At 43.3% G+C, this 17,968-nt stretch overlaps 1 protein-coding gene across 2 annotated transcripts in view; it reads left to right on the top strand.

Annotated features, from left to right (window-relative positions):
- Positions 1 to 16,326: 16,326 nt before the first annotated feature.
- Positions 16,327 to 17,968, top strand: part of NUP205 (nucleoporin 205) — a 103,063-nt gene continuing 101,421 nt past the window's right edge. For both annotated transcript variants that reach the window (XR_007132594.1, XM_047763169.1), the window contains exon 1: positions 16,327 to 16,456. Coding sequence is in view for 1 of the 2 variants with exons in the window: in XM_047763169.1 (XP_047619125.1) it covers positions 16,429 to 16,456 (28 nt within the window). In the remaining variant the exon portion in view is untranslated. The remainder of the gene's footprint in view (positions 16,457 to 17,968) is intronic.

Here is a 17,968-nt window from a genome sequence, read left to right as displayed (position 1 = left end):
AATGTGCTGCCTGCGCAGCTGAGTGACACTACTCAGCTCCATATTTCAGATTCAGCAAAATAAGTTGAGATATAAGACTGCAGTTCTACCTCCGGCAGAGGTCCAGGACTAACTGGACCCTTGGGTTGCAGATGAAATGAGAACTCTGGGGAGTTCCCATCATGGCTCAGTGGAAACAAATTTGACTAGGAACCATGAGGTTGCAGGTTCGATCCCTGGCCTCAGCCAGTGGGTTAATGATCCGGCGTTTCAGTGAGCTGTGGTATAGTTTGCAGATGTGGCTTGGATCTGGCGTTGCTGCGGCTCTGGCGTGGGTTGGCAGCTATAGCTACGACTCAACCCCTAGCCTAGGAACCTCCATATGCCACAGGTGCAGCTCTGAAAGAAAAAAAAAAAGAGAGAGAACCCTGCAATTAAAGTTATGATCCAAAATATCTGGGAGCATGGAGTTCCTGTCATGACTCAGTGGTTAACGAACCTGACTAGTATCCATGAGGATTCGGGATCGATCCCTGGCTTTGCTCAGCATGTTTAGGATCTGGTGTTGCTGTGGGTGTGGTGTAGGCCAGCAGCTACAGCTCTGATTTGACCCCTAGCCTGGGAAACCTCCATATGCTTCGGTTTGGCCCTAAATAGACAAAATACAAAAAAAAAAAAAAAAGAAAGAAAAAAGCCTGGGAGCCAGTAGGCCAGCAGCCGACCCTGCCAAGGGAGGTTTGGCCCTGCGGTTTCCACTTGCCATTGATCCAGCCTTCCTACCTGAACAGCAAACAGACATATTCTTCCTAGAGTCCTACTAGGTCACCCACCTACTAGGTCACTCACCAGTGAGCAGGTTAGAAGTGGGGTCGATGATGCTGAGATGAGTTAGAGGTCAAGAAAGCTAAGACGCCTGTTCTGGGAGTGACCCTCTAGGAAGGCAGAGATTCAAGAGTTGTCACTCCATTCTCTTTCAGTTGACCCTAAATAGAAAAGTTGTCCTGCATAATTTTTTTTTTTTTTGTCTTTTTGCCATTTCTTGGGCCGCTCCTGCGGCATGTGGAGGTTCTCAGGCTAGGGGTCAAGTCGGAGCTACAGCAGCCAGCCTACGCCAGAGCCACAGCAACACAGCATCCGAGCCGCGTCTGCAACCTACACCACAGGCCACGGCAACGCCGGATCCTTAACCCACGGAGCAAGGCCAGGGATCAAACCCGCAGCCTCGTGGTTCCTAGTTGGACTCGTTAACCACTGCGCCACGACGGGAACTCCCCATAATCTTAAGTAGTACTGCCACTCACATCTACATTCAGGTCCTAGACTGTTTCTGGTCATTGAAAGCATTTTGTACTTTTTCCAGCCCCATGTCTCTGAGACAGGATTATTCCTACTCAAGTACTCAAAACATTACAAAAAAGAGAAAGGAAATATTTTGTTAGATAATGCCTAATGAAACAGTCAGTGAGGAGTTCCCGCTGTGGTGCAGGGAATTAAGGATCCAGCATTGTCTCTGCAGCATCTCAGGTTGTTGCTGAGAGATGGGTTCAATCCCCAGCCTAGTGCAATGGATTAAGAACTGGGTGTTGCAGCAGCTGTGGCTTGGGTGCAATCTCTGGCCTGGGAACTTCCGCACACTGTGGGTGGGGCAAAAAAAACCCAAAAAAACAAAACAAACAGTGAGTGATAAGACAATAAAATGCTTTAGAACTGGGGAAATGAGGTCAGGAAAAAGTTATCCTCTGAGGTTACAGATTCATTCACTCAAGTGTCTATTGAGCTGGATGCTTTAGCTACGTACTGGAGGTTAGCTGTGAGAGGAAGGTGGTCTCTGCTCTCATACTCGTGTGTGTGTGTGTGTGTGTGTGTGTGTGTGTGTGTGTGGCCATGCCCACGGCGTGGGGAAGTTCTAGGCCAGGAATCAAACCCACACCACAGCTGTGACAATGCCACTAGGCCACCAGGGAACTCCTTTTTTTTTTTATTATACCACTTGCCAAAATTAACTCAAAGTGGATTAAAGATTTAAATTTATTTATTTATTTTTCATACTTATACCTAAGCTGATCATTTTTGTTTGTTTGCTTGTTTTTACTACTCAATGAACTTACTACATTTGTAGTTGTACAATGATCATCGCAATCCAATTTTATAGGATTTCTATCCCACAACCCAAGCACATCCCCCCACCCCCAAAACTGTCTCCTTTGGAAACCATAAGTTTTTCAAAGTCTATGAGTCAGCATCTGTTCTGCCAAGAAGTTCAGTCTGTCCTTTTTTCAGATTCCACATGTCAGTGAAAGCATTGGATGTTGGTGTCTCATTGTATGGCTGATTTCACTCAGCATGATAATTTCTAGGTCCATCCATTTTGCTAAAAATGCCAGTATTTCTTTCCTTCTAATGGCTGAGTAATATTCCATTGTGTATATGTACCACATCTTCCTGATCCACTCCTCTGTCGATGGACATTGAGGTTGTTTCCATGTCTTGGCTATTGTAAATAGTGCTGCAATGCACATTGGAGTACATGTGTCTTTGTGAGTCGTGGTTTTCTCTGGATAGATGCCCAGAAGTGGGATTGCTAGATCAAATGGTAGTTCTATTTTCTGTTTTCTGAGGAATCTCCATCCTGTTTTCCACAGTGGTTGCACCAATTTCAATCCCACCAACAGTGTAATAGGGCTCCTTTTTCTCCACACCCTCTCCAGCACTTATTGTTTGTAGACTTTTTGATGCTGGCCATTCTGGCTGGTGTAAGGTGGTACCTCATCATGGTTTTGATTTGCATTTCTCTAATTATGAGTGATGCTGAACATCTTTTCATGTGTTTTTTGGCCATCTGTGTGTCTTCTTTGGAGAACTGTATGTTTAGATCTTCTGCCCATTTGTTGATGGGGTTGTTTGTTTTTTTGGTATGGAGCTGCAGAAGGTGTTTATAAATTTTGGAGATGAATCCCTTGTCAGTCGATTCATTTGCAAAGATTTTCTCTCATTCTGTGGGTTGTCTTTTTGTGTTGTTTAGCGTTTCCTTTGCTGTGCAGAAACTTTTCAGTTTGATTAGTTCTCATTTGTTTATTTTTGTTTTTATTGTCAATACTCTAAGAGGTGGATCTGAGAAGATGTTGCTGTGGTTTATGTCAGAGAGTGTTTGGCCTATGTTTTCCTCTAGGAGTTTGATAGTGTCTGGTCTTATATCTAGGTCTTTAATCCATTTTGAGTTTATTTTTGTGTGTGGTGTTAGGGAGTGTCAGGGAACTCCTGATTTTTCTGCTTTTAGTACTTGTTCCTAATAAGGACTTTTGTATCTATGTTCACAAAATCTTAAATTTGGACGGTAGTTTTCTTGTAATGCCTTTGACTTCTGCATGTTAATAATATTTTATAAAATTAACTGTGATGGAGTTCCTGTTGTGGCTCAGTGGTAACGAACCCAACTAGTATCCATGAGGATACGGGTTTGATCCCTGGCCTGGCTCAGTGGGTTAAGGAGCCAGCGCTGCCGTGAACTGTGGTGTAGGTCGAAGACATAGCTTGGATCCCGAGTTGCTGTGGCTGTGGTATAGGCCAGCAGCAGTAGCTCCAATTTGACCCCTAGCCTGGGGACTTCCATATGTCATGGGTTCGGCCCTAAAAAAACAAACAAACAAAAAACTGTGAAGTGTCTCTTAAACATTTGTTAATATTCACCAAGCCACTGAGGCCCTGAATTTTCATTGTAGAATGGTTTATTCTTTCAAATTCAATTTCATTAACAGGTATAAAGCTATTTGCATTTTTTATTTTGGAAATTTTTGTCCTTTAGGGAAAATGATCATTTTTTTACATTGTCAAATGTATTTTGGCATGAAGTTGCCCATAATATTCCCTTATTATCTTTTAAATTCTGTAGCATCTGAACTGATGTTTCCTCTTTCTTTTAAATGAAGGGCAGTGAGTTTAGATGATAGTTGTGACAAATAAAGCCATGTTCACTCAGTATGCTCTTTCTTAATATTGGCAGTTTATGTTTTCTTCTTTTTTTCTTGCTTAATCAATCTATAGTTTTATCCATTTTATTTTTTTCAAAGAGATAACAGTTTGTTCATTAACTTTTCAAAATGTTTCTATTTTTTGGGGTTCCCGTTGTGGCTCAGTGGGTTAAGAACCCAACTCAGGTCCATAAGGATGCAGGTTTGATCCCTGACTTCACTTAGTGGGTTAAAGATGCAGCACTGCCATAAGCTGCTGGGCGGGTCAGAGATGCGGCTTGGATTCAGCATTGTTGTGGCTGTGGAGTAGGCCTCAGCTGCAGCTCCAATTTACCTCCTGGCTCAGGAACTTCCATATGCTGAGGTTCGGCCCTAAAATGGAAAAAAAAAAAAAAAACAAAAACCTGGAGTTCCCATCGTGGCACAGTGGTTGACGAATCCAACTAGGAACCATGAGGTTGCGGGTTTGATCCCTGGCCTTGCTCAGTGGGTTAAGGATCCGGCGTTGCTGTGAGCTGTGGTATAGACCGGCGGCTACAGCTCCAATTAGACCCCAGCCTGGGAACCTCCATATGCCACGGGAAGTGGCCCTAGAAAAGGCAGAAAAGAAAAAAAAAATCCTTCTATTTTCTATTTGATTTCCATTTATTTGTTGTTTTCTTCTTGCACGTACATTTAATTTGCTTTGCTTTTCCAAGATGCTTAACTTTCATTCTGTTTAAAATATTTTCTAATTTTGCTTGTGATTTTCTTCTTAGATCCGTATCAATACTTTTTGTCTCTCAATCTCACTCTGCCTTGTGCAACAACCTTTTCTCCTGTATGTTTATTCATTCAATAAGATTTATTGGTCGCATCCCATGAGGTGGTAGGTACTGTTCTAGGTACCCGAGAGACATGAGTGAATAAAAGTATGTATCACCGCTCACATAGAATATATAATTTAGAAGTTATTATTTAATGATTTGGCCTATATTTACTCCTATCAGAGGGTCACCTTTCTTTTGAAGTCTTGGCATACTGTTTCCCTCCTATATCTGTTATAACTTAACAGAACTTACTTGCAACTATGAAATATTATTGTCTTTTAATTTTAAAAGTACTTATTACCTCATATTTATACTTACACAGTTGATTCAAACCTCCTGTCTGCATATATTTTCTAAGTTTACAGTCATCTCTTTGAGAGATGATGTTTATTGGGAGATGTCTTCTTCTTTGTCATATTTATGCTTTGTTATGTCTGAACTCAGGAAAATGGACTGAATTTTCATAAGCATTGTCTAGCTTTAGCATTTAATCATAACCAAGCTTTCCTAACATTGTCAACCAAAAAAAAAAAAAAAGATTCTGCGATTATGCTGATTCAAATTTTCTCTTTTATAATTTCACTGTTTGAAAAATGAACCAAGTAAGGAGACTTTCCAATGACTTTAAACATAATTAACAGCTTTTCCTGGTCATTTGTGGAGTGATCATAGTTTTTAAAGAAAAGAATTAAAAAAACCCACAAATAAATATAAAATTAACTGAAAAATGAAGGGGTGATAAGGGATTCATATTCATAACATATAAAGACCTTTACTTTTATTTATTTATTTGTTTTACAGCTATACCTGTGGCAAATGGAAGTTCCCAGGCTAGGGGTTGAATCCAAGCCACAGCTGCCAGCCTATACCACAGCAAGACAGGATCCAAGCCTCTTCTGAAACCTACACCACAGCTCACAGCAACCCTGGATCCTTAACCCACTGAGCGAGTCCAGGGATCTAACCCAAATCCTTATGGATACCAGTCAAGTTCGTTACCCCTGAGCCATAATAGGAACTCCTAAAGAACTTTAAAAATCCAACAACAGAATCAAATTGAAAAATGGACAAAGGGGGAGTTCCCATTGTGGCTCAGTGGGTTAGGAACCCAACTATTATCCATGAGGATGTGGATTGCATCCTTGGCCTCCTCAGTTGGTTAAGGATCTGGTGTTGCTGTGTCTGTGGTGTAGGCAGGCAGCTGCTGCTCTGATTTGACTGATAGCCTGGGAACTTCCATATGCCAAAGGTGAGGCCCTAAAAAGAAAAAAAAAATTAGATAAAAATGAATAGACATTTTCCAAAGAAGATATACAAATGGCCAATAAACACATTTTAAAAGATGTTTAGGAGTTCCGTTCATGGCTCAGCAGTTAACAAACCTAAGATCCATGAGAATGTGGGTTCAATCCCTGGTCTTGCTCAGTAGGTTAAGGATCCAGTGTTGCTGTGAGCTGTGGTGTAGGCTGGTAGCTGTAGCTCCAATTGGACTCCCAGCCTGGGAACTTCTATATGCTGAGGGTGTGGCCCTAAGGAAAAAAAAAAAGTTCAACATCACTAATCATTATGGAAATGCAGATCAAAACCAAAATGAGGGCATTCCCATCATTTTGTTCCCATCGTTTCCAGTGGAAATGAATCCTACTAGGATGCATGAGGATTTGGGTTCAATCTGCGGCCTCGCTCAGTGGATTAAGGATCCAGTGTTGCCATGAGCTGTGGTGTAGGTCGAAGACGCGGCTTGGATCTGGCATTGCTCTGGCTGTGGCCTAGGCTATCGGCTCCACCTCCCATTCAACCCCTAGCCTGGGAACCCCCATATATCGCAGGTGTGGCCCTAAAAAGACAAAAAACAAAAACAAAAAAAACAAAACCCAGATTTGGTCTGGGTACTGTGCAGATGTAATTGTAGAAACCAGGAAGCAAAAATATTTCAATAGCTAGTCCCTATGAATTTTTTCTTTTTTGTCTTTTTGTCTTTTTAAGGCCACACCCATGGCATATGGAGGTTCCCAGGCTAAGGGTCTAATTGGAGCTACAGCTGCTGGCCTACGCTAGAGTTACAGCAACGCCAGATCCAAGCTGCATCTGTGACCTACACCACAGCTCACCACAACGCCGGATCCTTAACCCACTGAGTGAGGCCAGGGATCAAACCCGCAACCTCACGGTTCCTAGTTGGATTCATTTCCACTGTGCTATGACAGGAATTTCCCTCCTTTAAAATTTTTAATTAATTAATTAATTTTGGGGCTACTACAAGGCATATGGAGTTCCCAGTCCAGGAATCAGATCTGAGCCAGAGCTGTAACCTATGCCACATCTGCAGCAACACTGAATCCTTAATCCACTGTGCCACAGCAGGAACTCCTAGGTAGTCCCTTTTATCTTGAAATTACATTTAAAAATGATTACCTTACTTTGGCATTGTCTCACTTAATGGCTAAAGACTGAAATATTAAAATAACAGTAATTCAACTAAGTTCTAGGAGACAGATTAATTTTCTAATTTTAAAAGCACTTAAATTACTCTTATTACAACGTATATGCTTATTTAATGTGCAGTTTAAAAGGTATAGGGTTGCATAACATGGTTGAGTTAACGCTGCCATAGGAGCCTCATTAAAAGTGTTCTCTGATGCTGTACTATCAATACACTTGTCCCTGGGTATCCACAGGGAATTGTTGCAAGAGCCCCACTGATAAATTCTGAGGCTGCTCAATTCTATGCTCAATGGCATAAACATTGCATATAACCTACACATGTCCTCCCCTACCATGCTTTAACTCTTCTCTAAATTACCTATAATGCCTAATGCAATGTAAATGCTGTGCAAATAGTTGCCAGCACTATTTTGCTTTTTGGAACTTCCTTCCTTCCTTCCTTTCTTTCCTTTTTTCTTTTTGTCTTTTTAGGCATATGGAGGCTCCCAGGCTAGGAATCGAATTGAACCTGTAGCCACTGACCAAGCCAGATCCGAGCCTCATCTGAAACCTACACCACAGTACAGGGAACACTGGATCCTTAACCCACTGAGCGAAGCCAGGGATCAAACCTGCACCCTCATGGTTACTAGTCAGATTTGTTTCCGCTAAGCCACAATGGGAGCTCCCTAGTTGGGATTCTGAACCTGCCGAGCCATAAAGGGAATTACTCCTTTTTCCTTTCTTTAACCCCTGTATCTTACCCTCATGGTTCTTCAGTCTGTGAGTGTCCTACGGCTACAGAATATCTTGTATGTGTTATATGTTAAATTCACATATTATTTTACTTAATGTTCATAGCAATCCAGGGAAAGTATTATTTCTATCTTAATGGATGAGGAAGTTCAGATGCATTATTACTACACAGTGAGTCGTTGGCAAGGTAGAAGTTTAAAGTCAAGGCAATGGGTCTCAAAAGTTTCCCCTCGACTCCGCCAGCATGCTAACCCTTACTCTGTGGATCCGATGATTCCTGAAACCTCAAGTCTTCCATGAAGCAGGAGGAAGAGAAGATATAAAATATACATCACTGAGGAATGGCCCTAAGCCAAATGGAAGCAGAGAAATGACACACAAAACAGCTTCACGATAATCTGGTTCTTTTTTTTTTTTAATTAAAGCATAGTTGATTTGCAATATTGTGCCAATTTCTGCTGTACAGGAAAGTGACCCAGTCATGCGTATATATGCATTCTTTTTTTTTTTTTTTTTGGTCTTTTTAGGGCTGCATCGGAGGCATGTGGTTTCCCAGACTAGGGGTCTCATCAGAGCTGTAGCTGCTGGCCTACATCACAGCCACAGAAACGCCAGATACAAGCAGCATCTGCGACCTATATCACAGCTCACGGCAACACCGGATCCTTAACCCACTGAGTGAGGCCAGGGATCAAACCTGAAACCTCATGGTTCCTAATCAGATTCATTTTCACTGAGCCACAATGGGAACTCCTGCATTCCCCCTTTTTTTTTCTTTTTTTGTCTTTTTGCTATTTCTTTGGGCCGCTCCTGCGGCATATGGAGGTTCCCAGGCTAGGGGTCGAATCGGAGCTGTAGCCACCGGCCTACGCCAGAGCCACAGCAACGCAGGATCCGAGCCGCGTCTGCGACCTACACCACAGCTCACGGCAACGCCAGATTGTTAACCCACTGAGCAAGGGCAGGGACGGAACCCGCAACCTCATGGTTCCTAGTCGGATTCGTTAACCACTGCGCCACGATGGGAACTCCTGCATTCCCTTTTTAATGTTATCTTCCATCATGGGCAATCCCAAGAGATTGGATACAGTTCCCTGTGCTGTACAGTAGGATCTCATTGCTTATCCATTCTAAATAGTTTGCATCTACTAACCCCAAACTCCCAGTCCGTCCCACTTCTCCCCTGGCATAGGCCAGCAACAACAGCTCCGATTAGACCCCTAGCCTAGGAACCTCCATATGCTGCAGGTGCAGCCCTAAAAAGACAAAAAAAGAAAAGAAAAAAAAAAGAAAGAAAATTGCTAAGCTAGTATTTTTTTTTAATCTTCCTTCTGTAATTTAATTATTTTTGCATTTGTTTGCGCTTGAGAATATTTCCTATTGTCCTTTGTTTCTGAGTTTACATCATGTCCTGAACAGTAGAGTAGTTTATTTCAATTCATGCTTTCTTGTTCCTTGTACATAGTTGCACTTTGAATAGTGTTCTGATGGGACGACTGCTCTGGGCTTTCATCACACTCAGACAGAACTCCGCTTTCCTCACTCTCTACGCACTGCTGCCCGAGACCGAGGCCCAGGATTCACACTAATTCCCAGAGTACAAGCCAGACTCTCAGATAACTTGACTTTGCCACCAGTCCTTCTACACGCCTCTACTCCTGCTCGTTTTCCTGTTTTATGTCATGCGCCGCTTTGGCCCATGCCTTCTGTCAGGACCAAAGTTCCCACACGTATGTATAGTAAAACCTCTCAAGGGGATTCAATTAGCTAATTCCTTAGCTGGAGAGCTGATGTTTTTCATAAAAGAAAGTACGAAGTACCCTGACCCCTTCAGGTCTGTATTGGCGTCCAACTATCAGGAAAAGAGGAACCAGTCTTCTTATCCTAGAATTTTCAAGCACTTGCGAGAGAGATAGTGGTTTATGAAGCCATTTTCAAGGAGCTTCAATTCCTGGGCCAGGGACTGAACCAGTGCCACAGCAGTAACCAGAGCCACAGCCATGGAACACCGGACCCTCAAGTGCTGAGCCATTCGGGGAACTCCTGGAAAGAATGTACATGAATGGATTAATGCAAAAATAAAATGTTTATGTATATATGTTTATATGGATATATTATTCAGCCACTAAATGAAGTCGTGTCATTTGTGACAACACAGATGGACCATAAGGGCATCCTGCTAGCTGAAGTAAGTCAGAGAAAGTAAATATTGTATGATCTCTCTTATATGTAGAGTCTTAAACAAACATCTAAAAAAAATTAAGGAAAACAACAAACAAACCATATGACCAAGTTCATAGATACAAAGATACTGGTGGTTGCCAGTGGCAGAAGTTGGGGAATGAGTGAAATGGGTGAAAGGAGTCAAAAGACACAAACTTCCCAGTTATAAAACGAATAAGCCATGGGGATGGAATCACAGTGTGGTAACTATAGTTAATAATACTGCATTGAGTTCCTGTTGTGGTGCAGTGGAAACGAATCCGACTAGGAATCATGCGGTTGCGGGTTTGATCCCTGGCCTTGCTCCGTGGGTTAAGGATCCAGCATTGCCATGAACTGTGGTGTAGGTTGCAGATGCGGCTCGGATCTGGCATTGCTGTGGCTGTGGCGTAGGCAATCAACAACAGCTCCAATTAGACCCCTAGCCTGGGAACCTCCATATGCTTCAGGTGCAGCCCTAAAAAGACAAAAAGACAAAAAAAAAAGAAAGAAAAGAAAAAAGATAAAAAGAAAATTGTTAAGCAAGTAAATCTTAAATGCTCTCATCGTAAGGAAAAAAATTCTGTAACTATGTATGGTGACAGTGTTAACTAGATTCATTATGGTGATCATTTTGTAATACAGACAAACATTGAATCATTTTGTACACCTGAAGCTATTATAATGTCGTATGTAACTATACCTCATTTAAAAAAAAAAAAGGAAAACTAATTAACTGTTCTTATTTTAATATCTCAAAGAACTTTGGGTATCTAGTTAAAACTCAGTTAATAAGGGCAATGAGGGAAGTTACAAATAATGGATCAATTAGACTGGACGCAGTACTACCCCTCACTCCAGAGAAATCACAAATTGTCGAATTGCCGAGTGTGGTTTACCATGCACTCAAACAGCTTGGTAAACTCATCCGAAATAACTGACTCTACCTCTACTTAGTACTTATTTCACTTTAGAAAATGTCTTTTACTTAGGAAACAGTCATAAAGTGTTAGGCACAGTCTAAGCACTTTACAAGTAAGTCTCTTAACAACTCTATAATGTGGATACTAATATTATCACCCCCATTTAGAGATGAGAAAACTGAGCTACTAAGGAGGGTGTCACAGCTAAAAAGTAAGGGACACAGAATTTGAACCCAGGAAGCCTGCTTGAGAGTCTGTGTTCTTAGCCATAACTGCATATATGTGGCTTCTCTCTGCCAGTAGATGTTGGAGGCACTAAATTCTGCACATTGTTTTTTCCTGAATTGTGACTCTAAGCCAGAGATGTGGCAGGAGCAAGGAATACAAATATAAAAGACATAGTCTTGCTCTCTGGAAGTAAATCAATTGTTATTCAACATAGCAAACCACAAAACTTTGGCTTTAAAACAGCAGCCTTTTAATTACTCACAATTCTGCAATCTGGGCTGGGCTCACTCACCCATTTGCAGTCAACTGATGGCTCAAGTAGGACTAGAGGATCCAAGATGGCCTTACTCATGTTTAGCATCTCAGCTAAGATAGCTGGAACAGCTGGAGGCTGGCTAGGCTTCTCTCCTGATTGTACATCCTCAAGGAGGCTCTCTGAGGCTTCTTTACATGATGCCTCGGGGCAGTGAAAAAGCAAAAGTGGAAGCAGCAAGGTCTTTCAAATGCTGGGCTTGGAACTAACCCAACATCATTTCCTCTGTACTTTTTTGGTCCAAGCAAGTCATAAGGCCCACCTGGCTTCACTACGGCAGATGATTATATAATGGCTTGGATTCAGGGACGTGGGCTGTGGTACCTTGGTGGGTGGTCGACAGAGGGACACAGAAGGAAAGACAGCATTCTAGGCAGAGAGAACAGCAGAGGCACAGGCACATGGTGCAAGAAAGCATGTTGTACCTGGGGAATAACAAATCGTTCAAAGCGATCGAAGAAAAGGGCACTCTGAGAAAGAACAAGGCTGAGGAGGTTGAAGAAGGAGGTGGAATCAGATCAGGAAGTGGCATGAGTGCCTTGCTAAGAGGTTTCAAATATGACCCTGAAGGTCACTGAGAAATTTTCATTGGGCAAGCACACGGTATGATATGTGTATTTGAAAATCACTTTGGGAGTCTGTGAGCAGGGGGGAGATGGGAATCAGGAAGATCAGTGAGAAAGCAATTGTAAGATAACAAGTATGAGAAGATGGGACCTGAAGTGAAAAATGGCATAGGGATCAGAGAAGAGAAAAAGAGCTCCAGAAATACTAAGCAGCAGGAGGAATAGGATAAGGCAGTGGAAGGAAAAACATGAAATGACGCCTGGGTTTCTGACTTCAGCTACTGAATAGATACAGGTGATTGAGCTGTTCTCATTTAAGCTTTGGATTGATTGATTTTTTTTTTCTTTTTGATGACGGCATCCATGAGATTGATGTGATATCTCATTTCCCAGACTAGGAATTGGACCAGAGCCACAGCAGTTAAAGTGCCACGTTCTAACCCCTAGACCACCAGGGAACTCCCTGGATTAACTGATTTTCTGATGTCTGTGTAACAATCAGTAGAAGTATGGGGAAGACAAGTCGGATATACAAATCTGAATCGTAGAAGAGAGATACAAATGCAGACCTTATCAGCAAACAGGTGGTTTTAAGAAGCCATCAATTTCCCAGAAGTGTGGGGAATGAAGAGAACAGAGGCCAGGAATGACTAAAAGAGAACTACATTTAAAGATGAGAAGAGAGGAGTTCCTGTCATGGTGCAGTGGTTAACAAATCCAACTAGGAACCATGAGGTTGCGGGTTCGGTCCCTGCCCTTGCTCAGTGGGTTAACGTTCCGGCGTTGTCGTGAGCTGTGGTGTAGGTTGAAGACACGGCTCGGATCCCACGTTGCTGTGGCTCTGGCGTAGGCCAGTGGCTATGGCTCTGATTCGACCCCGGGCCTGGGAACCTCCATATGCCACGGGAGCGGCCCAAAGAAATGGCAAAAAGACCAAAAATAAATAAATAAATAAATAAATAAATAAATAAATAAATAAAGATTAGAAGAGAAAGAGAAGTCCATATAGGAAACAAAAATAAGAACCATAAAGATAGGAAGATACCTGAGGGTGGGGTGGGGTGGGGGTGTTGCCCCACAGGTTGAGGGAGAAAAGAATTGCTAAGGTACTTGGAAAATTGCCAGTGGGATTTGACAAGTGATCACTGGTGACCATACTGAGACCAGTTTTAGAGGAGTTATGATGCCAATATCTCAACTGCTATGGATTGAGGAAACTTGTAAGAGAAGTGTGAGTTGATGGGGGAGCAGGAGCTGCAGGACGTTAGAGTTCCATCAGGGAGTTCCCTTCATGGCTCAGTGGAAACAAATCCAGCTCGTGTCCATGAGGACACCGGTTCGATCCCTGGCCTCATTTTGTGGTTAAAAATCCTGCATTGCTGTGAGCTGTGCTCTAGGTCACAGATGCGGCTTGGATCTGGCACTGCTGTGGCTGTGGCGCAGGCTGGCCGCTGCAGCTCTGATTCAAGCCCTAACCTGGGATCTTCTGAGAGGGAAGTGTGTAGGTTTAAGAGTATGTGTGGTGAAGGCTCATAATGGTCGCTCTGAGAAAGAAAACGTTTGAATGCTATTTCCTGCCAGTTTCTGCTCAATATTCTTCTCACTCTCATGCCAATCTTTGGGGGGAATCCCTCTACCTTTTTTTTTTTGTCTTTTGTCTTTTTTGTTGTTGTTGTTGTTGTTGCTACTTCTTGGGCCGCTCCCGCAGCATATGGAGGTTCCCAGGCTAGGGGTCGAATCGGAGCTGTAGCCACCGGCCTACACCAGAGCCACAGCAACGTGGGATCCAAGCCGCGTCTGCACCCTACACCACAGCTCACGGCAACGCCGGATCGTTAACCCCCTGAGCAAGGCCAGGGACCGAACCCGCAACCTCATGGTTCCTAGTCGGATTCGTTAACCACTGCGCCACGACGGGAACTCCCCCTCTACCTTTTCATTCTTTCTTCCTCTTTGCTCTTTTTTGTTTGTTTGTTTAGGGCTGCACCTTTGGCATATGGAGGTTCCCAGGCTAGGGGTTGAATCCGAACTGCAGCTGCTGTCCTACACCACAGCCACAGCAATGCCAGATCTGAGCCACATCTGTGACCTACACCACAACTCACGGCAACACCAAATCCTTAACCCACTGAGGGAGACCAGGGATCAAACCCAAATCCTCATGGATACTAGTCAGATTCTTAAACTGCTGAGCCACAATGGGAACTTCCCTCTTCACTCTTTAAAACTGCTTTCATTGTATAATCTGGCATTTGTCTCTATATAACAACCACTTTCAAAAAATCACCAGTGACTTTTGTGTTTTACCTAAGGTACATTGTGTCACTTAATATTATTTGTTCAATATGTGTGCTTCCTTTTTTTTTTTTTTTTTGTCTTTTGAGGGCCGCACTGGCGGCATATGGAGGTTCCCAGGCTGGGGTCTAATTGGAGCTGTTGCTGCCAGCCTACACCACAGCCGTAGCAACACCAGATCCAAGCTGCCTCTGCAACCTACACCACAGCTCACGGCAACACTGGATTCTTAACCCACTGAGCGAGGCCAGGGATTGAACCCACAACCTCATGGTTCCTAGTAGGATTCATTGCTGCTGCGCCACGATGGGAACTCCTGCTCTTCTTAACAACATACTTTGTGATTCTGTCTAAATTATTTAACTCCAATTTCTAACAGCGAAATGGGAACATAAACTATTTTCTCCCAATCTCAGTGGAATATCAGAAGAGTTGATAAAATGAGGTTGTAAGGTACATGGAACATCTCTGATAGGATTGTAGGATTGTTTCAGGGATTGAATGAGATAATATAATAACAACATCAACATTATAAGATAATGTAAAATTCTTAATAAATATCTGGCATATGGTAGCACATAGTAATGACTATATTTTAGTTTAAAAATAGCGAACGAGGAGATCCCATTGCTCTACAGTGGAAATGAATCCGACTAGTATCCATGAAGATGTGGGTTCTAGCCCTGGCCTTGATAAGTGGGTGGAGGATCCAGTGTTGTGGTGAGCTGTGGAATAGGTTGCAGACACGACTTGGATCCTGTGTTGCTGTGGCTGTGGTGTAGGCCGGCAGTGGTAGCCCAAATTTGACCCCTAGCCTGGGAACTTCCATATGCCATTGGTGTGGCCCTAAAAAGAAAAGAAATGAAAAGAAATTAGCAAACTAAAATTTAGCAAGTAAAAAAAAGAGGGCCAATTATTTAGGGTTGCTCAGGTGAAAAAATATTTGGTGTTTATGAAATGATATGTCTGGAAATCGCTTCTAAGTAATTTCTCATGTTGTAGGTGGGATAGAGGAATTGACCAGCTAGTGAAGCTGGACATTCATTATTCTTTTTTTTTTTTTTTTCCGGACATTCATTATTCTAACTTTGCATACATTTGAAAATTTTTTTCTTTTTTCTTTTTTTGTCTTTTCTAGGGCCACAGGTATGGCATATGGAGCTTCCCAGGCTAGAGGTCAAATAGGAGCTACAGCTGCCTGCCACAGCCACACCACAGCAGTGTGGGATCCAAGCCTCATCTGCGACCTACACCACAGCTCACCGGCAACAGCGGATCCTTAACCTGCTGAACGAGGCCAGGGATTGAACCTGCAACCTCATGGTTCCTAGTCAGATTCATTAACCGCTGAGCCATGACCGGAACTCCCTACACTTGAAATTTTAATAATAAAAGGTTATGATTGTTTCACTGTATGTAACTATGTTGATGCAATACACTTGGTATATACATATACACGAAATGCAATGAAAATCTAGTTTGTAACAAATTAAATGGCTTTTTGAAGTTTATCTATTTTTCACCCCACTCCACTCTCCAAAGTAAAGGAGTAATGCAAAGATTTAATTTGACATATAGACAATGATTTGAATTTATGGCTTTCATAATATCATAAGTGGGCATCATTTCAGAAACTAATCTTTTTCTGTACCACCTAACCAACTTTAGTCCTTATAAGAAAAAAAAAAACTACACTCCCCAGCATGCATTGCACGACATCGTCAACACGAGGACCTCGTGTCGCCGAACTGGTTGCCCTCGCCTTATTTGAATGGGAATAATCCTGGCGAAAATTGACGTCTGTGGCTCAGAGTAGATTTTCGAGTATTTGTAAGACAAGCTCGGTAGAGCGTGCGGTAGGAAGGAGACAGCGTGGTACCTTTATGTTCAGGCATCGCCCCAGGCAGCCTCGCCCTTTTCTGGGGCTTCCGTGCGTCAGGAGGGCTCCGTTAGTGCGCTTCCAACATGGCGACGCTGTTGGCGGTAAATTCAGGTAGGTGCGGCCGGGGCAGAAGGCAAATTGTGGGGCAAGGTGCCGATCGGTTCTTAAGGGAGAGACCCGGGCTGTGGGGTTCCTCGGAGTCCAGTCCCCCATTTGTGCACAGTGCCCGCTTCTCTCCAGCCGGGAGCCTAGATTCCCGCTCCTCCCCAGTTTGAATGGCGCGCGTCGGCTCTGCGGGTGTTAAGAATTGGGCTTTGAGGGTCGAGGCGAGGAAGCTCGGTCCACCGGAACCCGGCGTGGAATTCTCGCAGCCCAAGGCCAAGCCTGTTCTCTTCCATTACTCACCCCATTATGTGTCCGTGATCCAGGTTTCATATGCAGTTTTCCAGCAATGAGGTCAGGGGACCTGAGATTTTTTTTTCAGCCATACGCCCATGCCGAAACTCGTACTTTATATTAGGCACCTGGATTGCTCATGGAGGTTGGGGGGTTCTGCAGGAAGCGAGGTTCCTTGGTTATGAAGCCTGAAATTTTGAAGGTGGCCGAGGACTACCATGACTCCCAGCTCTGCAGTTGTGGCCTGTCCTGAATGCTTCTGTACCTTTGGAGCAGTAGATCTTCGGGACAGGGCAGAATCTAGAACGTTGTAAAGAAACTCTGGAGGATTTGGATTGGGCAGTTCTCAATCTGGGGCGGAACTCCCCCTCCCTGCGGGGGGGCATTTAAAAGAGTGGGTGCATTTTGATTGTCCCGGTTCCTGGGGTGCTCTGCTGGCGCCTAGTGGGCGGGTCTAGGTTGCCAGACGTGCTGCAGCGGCAGGAGCGTTCCTGCAAATCAATTTCCTGCTCTGAATGTCAGTGTCTTGTTTGAGCCATGCTAAGCTTTACAGGCAGTTAAGAGCACATCGGTGAGGTAAATCCTTGTAAAGAATCTCACTCAAAGAGAGCTCTTTCTTGGGGCGCCTTTTCTTTCTGTCTCTACGCAGTTGGTTTTTTTGTTTTTTGGGGTTTTTTTGTTTGTTTGTTTGTTTTTATTTTTTGTTTTTGTCTTTTTAGGGCCGCACCTGCGGCTTAGGGACGTTTCTAGGCTATGGGTCGAATAGGGGCTAAGGCTGCCGGCCAGTGCCGCAGCCACAGCGACCCTGCGTGATTGGAGCTTTGTCTGAGACCTACACCGCAGTTCAAGGGAACACTGGATCCTTTAACTCACTGACAGGCCAGGGATGGAACCCACGTCCTCATGAAGGCTAGTTGGATTGGTTACCAGCTGAGCCGGGATGGGAACTCCCTATGCTGTTGTTTTGTGTATGTGTGTGCTGGTTTGTTTTCACACGACTGATACTCTTGAAAACGTGTCTAAATCTGACTTTTGCAAATCAAACCATTTCAGAAACACTATGATAAATTATTTTGTAATAATGAAGGATTATGTTTATTGAGCACCTCCTTTTCCCCAGGCACCATGCTAGGAGCTATCTTTTATCTCATTTAATCCCCTTTATCCACCTATGGAGTAGCTACTATGAAATACTCCATTTTACAGATTTGGAAATAGAGTGGTTAA

Source organism: Phacochoerus africanus, chromosome 16 (genome assembly GCF_016906955.1).
Source record: "Phacochoerus africanus isolate WHEZ1 chromosome 16, ROS_Pafr_v1, whole genome shotgun sequence".
NCBI classification, from domain to species: domain Eukaryota; kingdom Metazoa; phylum Chordata; class Mammalia; order Artiodactyla; family Suidae; genus Phacochoerus; species Phacochoerus africanus.
This window is presented reverse-complemented; position numbering and strand designations above follow the sequence as displayed.